Source organism: Halictus rubicundus, chromosome 16 (assembly GCF_050948215.1).
Source record: "Halictus rubicundus isolate RS-2024b chromosome 16, iyHalRubi1_principal, whole genome shotgun sequence".
Taxonomy (NCBI): Eukaryota; Metazoa; Arthropoda; class Insecta; order Hymenoptera; family Halictidae; genus Halictus; species Halictus rubicundus.
In genome coordinates, this window is record NC_135164.1 from 3,329,949 (window position 1) to 3,342,704 (window position 12,756).

Here is a 12,756-nt window from a genome sequence, read left to right on the forward strand (position 1 = left end):
TCCAATGTCTTGTTTACGGACGAAGCAACATTTACTAATCATGGCTCAATTAATCTACGGAACGCCCATTATTGGTCTGTGGATAATCCGCACTGGCTGCGAGAAATTGATCATCAAAGACAATGGAGCGTAAACGTGTGGTGTGGTATTTTGAACGACAAAGTAATTGGACCATATTTCGTTAACGGAATGATGACGGGACAGAAATACGCTCAATTTTTGCAAGAAGATCTGCCAATTTTGTTACAAGGTGTCCCTTTACAAAATCGCTACGATATGTGGTACCAACATGACGGTTGTCCTGCTGATTATGCACGAGTAGCAAGAGAAACGTTGGATTCTCGATATCCAAACCGATGGATTGGACGAGGCGGAACAGTTTCATGGCCAGCACGTTCGCCTGATTTAAATCCACTGGATTTCTTTTTATGGGGTCTGCTAAAAGAGACCGTGTACACGGATGCTCCAACAACAGTTGAAGATATGCGTCAGCGTATCATCACAGCATGTACGAATATCACGTCGGATACACTTATCAGAGTTCAACATTCCTTCAGAGCTCGTTTACAACAATTTATCGACGCAGTCGGCCATCATTTCGAACATTTATAAAATACAGGTATTCTGCTTCCATATTTTAGTTTTATACGTTTTTTCTGTCCCTGACCCTGAATGACCTTGGACTAATTATAGTCACTGAATTCCTAATGAAAGGGACTATCATTGTAGGTGTTTAAAAAAGGGTGGTTCCATTTAAAAAAGTCAAGGTGACCTTGATATCTCCAAAAAAATGACATAAAAACAAAATTTTTTTTTTTGCATCGTGTCAGCCCCATTGTACCATTCAACTTTGTCCTTACCATATTTTACGTATCTTTAGAAACAACAAAGATATTTGAGGTGCTAACGTTTGGTGACTCACCCTGTATATAAAAGGGAAATATTCTAGGTCGGAAGAAATGTTTTGTTTTGGAGTTAAAATAGCTTCGAGTGCAAAGGGTTAAATAAATAGACGAAAGGGAATAAATCTCATTTCGTTCAGATTCGCATTAAAATAGGCAGGAGTGAGCAAAGGGTTAAACTGAAGGGGTTACGTACACACCTGGGAACGACGAAAGGAGTGTTAGACGTTTGAGTAATTTTTCATGTGTGAAATTACGTTTCCGGGACGTACGTTGCAATCCGTTAAAATTATAAAGCTATCCCAACAGTAATTCGTACAAAATTACTTTGAAATTTCATTAAAACATGTCCGAAAATGACGAAGGTACAGCGATTCGTGTGTGACAGACTTTTAAAAACATCTCTGTCAACTTTTAACCGAATAAAAAAACAAACAAAACTTTTTGATAAAGCGAACGAGTGAAACTAATACCTATGACAGTTGGCTTTGAAATTTCCAGTTTTTTGCAAGAATAAAAATGATTGGTTTTTTTTATTGTGAAATAAAAACATGACTGACCGAACGTCGCTTACCTACATGTTCTAATAATTTTATCATTTCTGTCTTCGTGTGTAAGTGGCTCCTGATAAAATACATTTTTTAAACGGCAGGTAGCATTTTCGGCAGTATTTAAATTAAAACTAAATTACGGTATTTCGAGAATCGGGTGTATTTAGGGTTCGAATACTTCTTGGATCCGCTGCAGGTGTACTCGGGTAATAAGTACCGGGATATCAGAAAATCCGAGGAGCAATAAAAGTCCTAGTTGAGGTAATCCATTCCTGTTAAGACTGGTTCTAGGCTCCTAGAGCGAATTGCGGCCAGAAGGATCAAGTCTTCGATCCTTAAGACCTTGTTTTTTGGCGAGAATCGGCTGATCCAAGTAATCGTGTTTTAGCGGGCGCTATACGTCAAACGTTCTCGATCCCCGTTGCTAATTATTACACGCGCGAACCGTGGTATGATGTAGGGGGTTTGGCGCGTTATCCGGGGGAAAACGAAATCATTAAGTTTTATGATGAACCCGCGGGATTTCGGAAGACTCGGGCCGAAGTGGTTACCGTCGAAGTCGTCGGGAGTTTAATCACCTAATTAGGTCATCGTCGCTCCGCTCCGCGTCACATTAATGAAAGAATGAGACTGCATAACCGCGCTAATTGTAATGTATGGCCAGATATATTCTCAAAGATACGATGAACTCTGGCATGCTTCGCAACATATATACTGCGAACCTAAATAGAGGATTATTAAAGTGCTCCTCTAATAAGCTACGAACGCGGTTAAATTGCGACATGGCGACTGAAATAAGAGACAGAGACATTCGCGCGGTAAAGCATTACTCTGCAGCGGTAAAGAACATGGAAGTCGAAACAATTATGTTAGCTGGGCATGTCCGAATGTATCCTGTTGCACGCTATATGCAAAACTTCGAAATAACAAGTACGTCGGTGTAAAGTCGATCACAGAGTTGTGTAATGGACAGTAATTCTGCGCTCGCTATGTTGCACAATTTCTATATCACCGGTAACCTCGTCTAGGTTGTCATTAAATTGTTCCTATTATTAATAAATTAATACAACCGTATTGGTAATGTTGCACAATTTCCATATCACCAGCAACTTCGTTTAAGTTATTATTAAATTATTTCTAATAAATTAATGCAACCGTATTAGAATTTATTTCATTGGTGTAATACGTAAACGCAGAGTATGCGAAATCATTTATCAAGCACATTGTTCATCTTGATGAAAAGAGTGCTTACAAATATTTCTAAGCCGTTCAGAATTTATAATTAGTATTTATAATCGCTTTTTATACTAACATTCGAGATGCAACATAAAATGCCAATTTTTCGCCGTAACGGATTTGTTAATCGACGAAACCAATTTTTCTCCTATTCCGGATTTCACGAAACAGTGTAGCGAAATAAAATTGTAACAGAAAAATTCGCATAGTTATTATAAATGGATAAACTTTCGTAACAGCGAACTAATTTGCACTCCCGACACAAAGTTCGCGCATATAGAAACTTTTGCAAATGACTGTGCACAGTGCCGACTAGAATACTGTAGTAGAATATTGGCAATCTAGCGTAGATTGCCAAAAACAGTTCCAGCCTTGAAACGACATGTAGGGCACGGTGGTTTATATTTTATTGCAAGTTTTGCGTCAACGGAGCACCGTACTTATTATTTTCGTGAACATGAAGTGATGAATAGTAATATAAGTTTTCGAGATGCAAAAACTAATTAGACAGTTAACGTACTTTTTGTTACATTATTCGACTAATATTATTTACAAACTTTCAAGATGCGATTTTAAGGGAGACGAGTTTAAATGATATAAAATCGCTCTCCGCGAATTTTCTCCAGCTGGATTGGTGCACACGTAGGACGATTGCGAACCTGCTACATTATTTCAGAAGTGTGACGTGTCCAGGTATCCTGTTCCCGATTCGAATGATCAACAGAAAGAGCATGTCACGTTTTATGCGGGTAAAGGGATCGAAAAGGTGTTCGATAGGCGAAAGGTGGATTCGCTTCGGGAACTCGAATTCGATCAATGGGGACTGTACGAAAACGATGTAGGGGTGATGGTGGGGGTGGGGTGGGGGGATAGAGGGAGTTCCAAAAAGTATGCGGCACGTACAATCGTCGAGCGGTGTTGCCGTAAAATTTCAATTTTCCCGTATCGCTGTATCCAGGAAATAGACTAGGCGCCGAGGGCGCGACCGCTTAGCCACGGCCGCTGCAACATGCACATTCGACATACGGTGCAACGGGTTCTCGAGGCGAGGTACAACGATCGATACCGAGGAGGAGTCGTTCAATCTTTCGACGTGCTACCCGGTTGCCGGGGGATTCGAATTTATGTTCGAGGCCCCGGAGAAGAAGCGTGCAATCGATAACACACGCTCGCGAATCATTCTTTAACATCCCACGATCGCGATCTGCCCGAAATCTTGCGCGGGGATCCACCTTGTGACGAAACACCTAGCCGGCGCACAGTGGGCCAAAAGCGCCAAAACGTGGCCAAAATGCAAAAAATGTATTTCACGTTAGGGGTATGGCTCTTGCCGTATTGGATTCTCAGGTAATGACTGTATAAGAAGCCGACGGTAAAAAGGCCTTACTACCTATACATGCTAAATGGTGGGAGTACAAATATTCCATACAGTCGTCTCGCAGTTTTCGTGCAGTGAACTACGTTGTGAAAAAAAAGGTGTCAAGCTTACAATTTTACGGAAATTGAATTTTTTTTGTGCGTGTACGATGGATGCTGTTCCTGGAAGTAAATACTATACATAATAATAACATTGGATTTATATTGATTAATGTTTGGAATGTATGAAGTGAACGATAATACTTAGTGCACAGATTTTACAAATGTATACTAAAAGTTGTATATTCCACAATATTCCACGGAGATTCTTGTCGAGTCTTGTAGTAGATACTATTATTTAACATTATTTTGAAAAAGTAGCTGCCCAAAACTGCCCCTTTCGTAATGCGATTCATTTTTGTGACGCAGAGGTAGTCATAGTACTAGTTACAAGCATGTTTTCTCGAGAAATTTAGAAGTTATAATAAAATTTGTTAAATAAGCATTGTATGGTTCCACTTATAGAGTTTTCTGATATAACAATTTCTTTTTTAACAGTAATTTTTTTATTGTTTAAAAAAAATGTTATTTTTGTTTTTTGTAATTTTGACATCAGATTCATATTCGCCGGCCCGAAAAATATGGGAATACTAATTTTCAAGAAAGTCTAATCATTTCTTTTACGCATCCGCTATATTGAATCCGCCATTTTGTTTTTTTTATAATTTTGACATCAGATTCATATTCGCCGACCCGAAAAATATGGGAATACCAATTTTTAAGAAAGTCCAATAATTTTTTTGGTTACGCATCCGCCATATTGAATCCGCCATTTTGTTTTTTGCAATTTTGACATCAGATTCATATTCGCCGGCCCGAAAAATATGGGAATACTAATTTTCAAGAAAGTCTAATCATTTCTTTTACGCATCCGCTATATTGAATGCGCCATTTTGTTTTTTTTTATAATTTTGACATCAGATTCATATTCGCCGACCCGAAAAATATGGGAATACCAATTTTTAAGAAAGTCCAATAATTTTTTTGGTTACGCATCCGCCATATTGAATCCGCCATTTTGTTTTTTGCAATTTTGACATCAGATTCATATTCGCCGGCCCGAAAAATATGGGAATACTAATTTTCAAGAAAGTCTAATCATTTCTTTCACGCATCCGCTATATTGAATCCGCCATTTTGTTTTTTTTTTATAATTTTGACATCAGATTCATATTTGTCGGCCCGAAAAATATGGGAATACCAATTTTTAAGAAAGTCCAATAATTTTTTTGGTTACGCATCCGCCATATTGAATCCGCCATTTTGTTTTTTGCAATTTTGACATCAGATTCATATTCGCCGGCCCGAAAAATATGGGAATACTAATTTTCAAGGAAGTCCAATAATTTTTTTGGTTACGCATCCGCCATTTTGTTTTTTGCAATTTTGACATCAGATTCATATTCGCCGGCCCGAAAAATATGGGAATACTAATTTTCAAGGAAGTCCAATAATTTTTTTGGTTACGCATCCGCCATATTGAATCCGCCATTTTGTTTTTTGTAATTTTGACATCAGATTCATATTCGCCGGCCCGAAAAATATGGGAATACCAATTTTTAAGAGAGTCCAATAATTTTTTTGGTTACGCATCCGCCATATTGAATCCGCCATTTTGTTTTTTTGTAATTTTGACATCAGATTTATAATCAGCGACCCGAGAAACCTATGAGTATCAATTTTGAACTAAATTGGCGCGAGCCTTGAATGTCTTACAACCTGGAGAAAATTGGAGTCCTTGTTCAAATCCCAGAAAAATGTCAGTATACGGTGATTTCTCTATATATGTCGCCAAGGCCTGGAGATAAACGTCGCGGGAGCATCCCCACTACCGCGGGGTGTACCCCGTGAGGAGTCAAGAAGCTCGGGTATCTCTCCTGGACGATACATGACGCTGGCAAGACCCGTGTCGTTGACATATATCGAGAACTCGCTGTATTCTTTCGCGAGTTTGTGAAAAAATTTGGGCACGAAATTTACAAGAATATTTATACATTCTTAGAAAAATCCGCAGTTCGTTCATGGCCCGATAGAAGAGGACGTGATGGTGTTCTAGAAACAGTGATTTTATTTTGTATAAACGTTTATATACGAGTGATCTTCGTTCCCTTCGTTTCGGAAATAATTACTCGGCACAGTATCGTTTCCGGCGTTTCCATCGAGCCTGATGCTATCGCTGGATCGCTACTTCCGGCCTTTAACTATATCGAAACGATAACTGTTCGGAACGCAAACATTTTTCCACCGTAACTTCGATGATATCGGAAATGGAGTTATTAGTTCGCAAGATCAATAGTTCTCCGACTTTCACGGCGACCGTCCCCCGGCGTTTGGCTAATTCCGTGACTTCTTCCGACGCTATGGTTGACGCACGACGTCATGCGACGACCACTTCCGGTCGTTAACCGTATCGTAGCTATGATTAATCATAGTATAATATACTGCTAATAACTTTTGAAAAATAACCTCTGAATTACAGTTTCGGTTTTATGATTGTTTTTATGTCTGCGTTTGAGAGAAATTAATTTGTGGTTACTGCCTTGTTGAAGCTATAGTAAATTACCATCTCGTGAGTACACGCGGACATCGTGAAAATTAAATATTCACGAGACTATGAAACATGACGATAATGTTAGAATTAGGTCGAAATTTTTCCTCGCGAGAGAACGTGAAAATTAAAACGTTCTTTCTCTATTCTTTTCCGTGTCCGAGGCCTCTCGATCTCGGGGGATAATTTCGCGACGTTTATCAGCCAGGCCTTGGCGACATATACAGAGAAATCGTCGTGGTACAGTAATCTCTCCATAACTGTCGCATCGTTCGATAAAGATGGACTGGGGTTCGACGCTTCGACTCCCTGCCTCTCTTTCTTTCCCATTCTCCGTCCTTTATCTGCTCTCCTCTAATTTTTGAAAAATTCTTGTGGGACAGATTTTTCTGGAATCAGCAATCGAGACTAGGATAATTCGGTGCTGTGCTCCGGAAGTGGTGAAGTGAAGAACGCAAGAGCACCCTCCCGCTGTCGGATTACTTTTCGCCGGTTGTAGTTGCCGCGATTATTGTCGATCGAATATCCAAAAACGATAACTGTGACATTGATTACCGATTTGTGTCAGAAACTGTTCCTCGTGAAACGGGATTCGTCGGGTCGGCTGGGAGGAGAGGGGGTCGGGTAGAAACTCGGGGCAGCGGATCGATCCAGCGGAATCGAGAACGCGGATTGAAGCATCGATTAGGAAATGAATCGTTTCGCGGGAAAGCGGATTCAGAATCACGCGCACCGGTTGCTCGCTCGCTCGCTCGCTCGCTCGCCCGCTCGGCCGCTCGCTTGCTCGATTTCTAATGGCAGCGGCGCGCGCGCGCGCGCGGCCCAGGATGTTGGTCAAGATATCGCGTAATCGGGTTCATGTAACAGACCGTTTCCCAAAGTAGAAGTATCGCCCGAGATTAGCCGATAGGGCGGTTCGTGCCACGTTCGCTCAGTCATCCCGGCCGATCTCGCCGAGGCATCGGCGAAAGGAACAAATTGTTCTGTTACCGGCCGGCCCGTGTTCGTTTAATAATCACTATCCCGCGAGCAAGATTAAGCTCGTCCCGATGCGGCTTCAATAGAATTCAATTAAAACATACAAAGCATCGAGACCCGAGAACCCGTAGCCTCGCACAGCACGCAACCGAGACGGCGGAATTACCCGCTCGCAATTATCCGACCGATAGAGGTTTTATATTTCCCTCCCGTTTTAAAAGATAAGCGAATTGTTAGATTTATTTCGCAATTAACGCGGCGAAGCTGGAAACTGTAGACACGGTAGAAGTAATACGTCCTCCGATCCAACTGTTTTCAGAGAGACAATCGATCTCATTGTATAATATTACCGACTGATATTATTGGAAATTATTAAACCCCAATTTCCGACTAGACGAACGTTCAAACAGGCAGGTTGAATCATTAAGCTAGCTATCTATTGTAATCAACGGATCGTTAGTACTGCCATATAATTTTCGAATTATCATCACCTCCGGGATCCTCCGGATGAACGTAGACAGTGTTCGATCCATATTCATAATCATTTTCTTGCTCGAGAATAACGAAAGGAGATAATAGTATACTTTGAAAACAGAAGTGTTACGCTAATTCAAGGTAATCCGAGTTCCCTGGACAAGATTTCGAACAACAGAAAGCACAAATTTAGATAAATTAAAAAAAATTATGTACAAAATCCATTCATCAGTTTTTCTGGAGAAATCTCTGAAGCTGTCGTTACTTTTGCTCCATTTCAAAACAATACTTTCGTCGGTAAACGACGAGAGGACACTATTTCAGTGTGGACGCAAGCAAAATGGCCGCCATTGTATCGCTGAAGAGGTGCATGAATGTCGAGCCGAAAAATCTGTGGAAGATTATCGAGGCCGGCATTCATAAACGGAACGTTACCAGAATGTTACGCAGCATGAACAACATTTTCCATGTCGGCAACCGCTCGGCGTGCAAATTAAGATCGAAATGATCAGGTCGGCCGGGGACGGCCGCCATTAACGGGGAGCTCGTGCGACGCCGCGCGGTCCGTGTCACGATTACCCACCGTGCACGATAATAATCTCCACTTGGTCGTACACGTGACGCGTCATACGTGATCCCGCCGACTTTATTCCCGAGGACAAGTATGGGAAACCGTTTCGACGTCGACCGTCGATGTCTGACTCGAAACGCGAACGCATCAAATGCACCGCCAAAAAGTCGACACCGCATTTCCTCGCCGTGTAAAACGTGCAACGCTGTTGCTACTCGTGCTGTATTTCCTCCAAAATAGATTCCTACCTCTGCCAGCAATCGTGGAGCGGTTGCAAACATCGTTGACACCTTTTCCAAGTCTTTTATCGCGTCTTAGCTTCCGTTTTCGAGGAGTCTCTATCGATTTCTATTCACATGATCGCCGTTTTGTTCCGTGGCCGTGCGCTACGGATCGTCCGCGGCTGCGATTCATTATGTATTTGCGCATTAACTTTCGAGTATTAGGGACGAATATGCGTACAGGGTGTTTCGTCAATGGTGGGCGAAGCTTTAGGAATAGACGAGAATTCTGGCACAAAAATTTTAATCACTCAGAAACAAATCATTTCCAGACCTACGTTAACATAACTTTTTTTGTCTTCTTTAAGCACTAGATGGTTGATTTTTTTTTTTTTTTTTTTTTTTTTTGTAAAAACTGCGGGCTTTTCCATCGAGAAAGCCCTTGAAGTTTATGAATATGAGGCACGAACTTTTGCAATTATCCAATAACTCATTCTTTTGGTGGGTTTATCAGGAATCTGAATTAGATAAACTTAATCCATCACAAGTGTTGGAGACATTTGTGTGTTCGGTGTGAAACATATGTTGCAGAATGAATTAGTTTCACGTGATCGTAAAATTCGCTGTCTATTCATCATTGTGCTGCTTAGGAAACATTGTCGTTCTTCATTAAACATGGTAACCGAGCGGAAATTACATTAGCACGCGTGAAATGGCCGATTTGATTGCGAGATTATTCTAAAGCGTTTTCACGGAGAAATATCATGTTTATATTATATTTGCAAGTGATATAGGTCATAGGATTTTCCAACACCGGAGTCTAATCTTTAAGATCTAACCTTCTTTCCGTTTACTTAGAATTATTTCACCTTCACCTTATAATTATACAACTTCGTGATGCTGGACGGTATAATTGCACGATACGCAGGGGAAATGTTTCTCGCGGAAAATAATACGCGGCAGAGAGTGCAGTGTTAATTTGTGTATAAACGGATTTTCGGGAGGAGTTTTTCAGCCCGGTGGAAAATGGCGTCGCCTCGGATCGCTTCAATAATCTTATCCTTATTCCGAGTGTAGAAACGTCCGGATTTTCCGGTGCGCGGGGCCACTAAACGAGGGAGCTACAGGAATTCAGCCCACTAGCCGTGCGTCTCATTATTTTTAATTGAGGCGAAACTAACAGGCGGCTACCAGCAACTGACAGTATTCCGAAACAATAACTCGCCGCGAAATGTCGTCGCCACGTTAATTATCTACCGCGACGCGGCAGAATGTTTTGTGCTCGGGGCGGTGGGGGGTGAGGTCTGGGCCCGCTAATAATTCCCCGACGAAACGCATGGGGTTGTTAGTGAATTTATAGGGAAGAAATCCGGAACACGAGCGACGAACATTCGGCTTGTATCGATCTTCCATTGGTTTCGGGTACGGGAATTTTCGGAGTGAATTTTGGCTCAACTTTACTCCCAACAACTCAGTATTTCAGTATTTTATTTAACACTAGATTTACCGGCTATTTAAGTATATCCATTTCTATCAAGACCAGTCAGAATGACTGGTCTTTAGAAAAAGTGCTTAGTGGTGTTTCCAGTCTTTATTTACTTTTAAAAAATGACAAAAAAAGTTGGATAATATTAATTGTAATACAAAAATAGATTTATAGACATTATCAATGAATCAAAAGCTTAATTGTTTGTAGTTAATCGGTCACAATTTTTACATACACGGTGTGTCCCATTTCCGATGAGACTGGTCGAAATTAACAGCCGGTTGCAGCGGCATCTATTGATTCATGTATTGAATTTTGTAGACACATCTTTCATCTATCTTCACACCAAATTTCATAGCATTTCAATTGTTCTGTCAATAGTTACGACATTATACCTAACCGTCCATTGTGTCAGTCTGTCGAAAAATCGCTATGGAGCAAAGAGCGAATATCAAGTTTTGTTTTAAGTTGGGCAAAACTGCTCAAGAAACATTCGAATTGATGAAAAACGTTTACGGTGACCAGTGTCTATCCCGTGCACAAGTATTCCGCTGGTTTGCTAGATTTCGTGATGGTCGTGAAGACCTTGAAGACGACGAACGCGCACCGAAGCCGAGAACCTCGAGGAATGAAGAAAACATTGAGAAAGTCAGCCAAATTCTGCGCTCTGACCGTTGTGTGTCCGCGAGACTTATCCAGGAGATGACTGGCATTCCTAAGAGTGTGGTCCATCGCATTCTGACCGAGGATTTGGGAAAGAGAAAAATCTGCGCGCGATTTGTGTAATGCGCCGTCGCACAAAGCCCTAATGGTACGCGAGTTTTTGGCCAAAAAAAGCATCATAACGCTCGACCACCTGCCGTACTCGCCTGATCTAGCGCCGTGCGACTTCTGGCTATTACCTAAACTCAAATTAGCGTTGAAGGGGAACACTTACAGTACGATTCCGACCATCCAGAAGGCTTCGACCGACATCCTGAAAGCTATTCCGGCCATCGAGTACCAGACATGCTTCGACAAGTTTTATGATCGGTTTCAACGCTGTATTGACTTGGAGGGGGATTATTTCGAATAAATACAATGGAAGAAATGCACTGTAGAGCGTCTTCTTTTTTATTTTTGAGCAATCTCATCGGAAATGGGACAGACCGTGTATGTAGATTTTGCTCAGTGTGCACTTCTTTCAGCATGCACTTTTTTTGCATATATTGCAAATAGTTGTGGTCTTATTATTATTGCAATATCCTATTTGACACCATTTACGTACAGGAACGGTGCCACTTCAACTTGGTATATTAGCTTCTTGTGGTTTTCCCCTTGAGGGGGCCGGCATGGTTTGAAATCCACAACCTATGCAAGGGTCAAAACCTTTTCAAACTACCGCTTCAATATTGCAATGAGCAGTTTAGAAGTGGTCAATTGTGTTTCTTAAAAGTCCAATCTACGTCTGTATGGAGCCCAAATTGCGAATTTCTACCTCATTGTTGAATCATTTGTAATATATTCGGCAGAAAATTCGAATTCTGAAGCAAGTAGGACGTCACAAGATGGCTGCCGCTGAGAGATTCTCTTAATTCCGAGAGATTTAGTGTTCGTATCGAAAAAAAGGCTCTATACAGACGTAGCAAAGACATGTAGAAACACGGTGGTATGCATTTTTAATTGATTACTTACTTATTTAAGACGTAAAGTGTCTAGAAAAAAAGGCACAGGATAACATAGCGTGACAGTCAAGGCCAAATTCCTGCCGGCCCCCTTGAAGTCTGATATTCAGAAGCAAGTTCTTCAGCTAGACGAAACAAAAAGTCTTTCCTTGATATATTTTCACCTGTCGTGTTTTTATACAATATCCAGCAATCTATTCCAGCTAAATTTAAAACATTGAAAAAAAATTGAAGCGGCGACCTTCTGGAACCTGATTTGACAGTATACTTTCGTGCCATTTGGTCAGTGACATCGACGCCAAAGTTGGTGTTGTTATAAAAAGACAGTTTCGGGTAATCTCTTGTTAGTTTTATCAATTTCTAAGTGTTTGTGTTTTGTACTTAGTACAAGTACCTTCTTATTCGGTTTACTCTTGGAAACTGTAAGTGTACGTCAATTTGATTTGGAACGTTGAGAAACGGGCCATGCTATCTTTCTTCTGTTTGCAAGATTTCAGGAGTTCCCTCTTGTTTGCACGTGTTGTTCCAAGCAACCAAGTATTTTTAGATAGTAATTTTAACACCAGAGAAAAACTGGTGAAGAAATTGTCCGTTGTTATTGTTCTACGTCAGGGTCCCACTAAAGAAGTGGGGGTGAAGTCACCCGTACGACACCTTCCACTGGCAAGGGCGGATTTTCCCAAGAATCGGCACAGATGTTCCCAGGGTC

General features: G+C 41.1%; 2 protein-coding genes across 2 annotated transcripts in view; both read left to right on the plus strand.

Moving 5' to 3' along the window:
* Positions 1–12,756, plus strand: part of Dpr12 (defective proboscis extension response 12) — a 160,007-nt gene that overhangs the window by 116,867 nt on the left and 30,384 nt on the right. The window lies entirely within an intron of this gene.
* LOC143362008 (protein GVQW3-like) lies at positions 10,816–11,169 on the plus strand. Its single transcript, XM_076801776.1, has one exon. It carries the CDS (start codon positions 10,816–10,818, stop codon positions 11,167–11,169), a length of 354 nt encoding a protein of 117 aa, XP_076657891.1.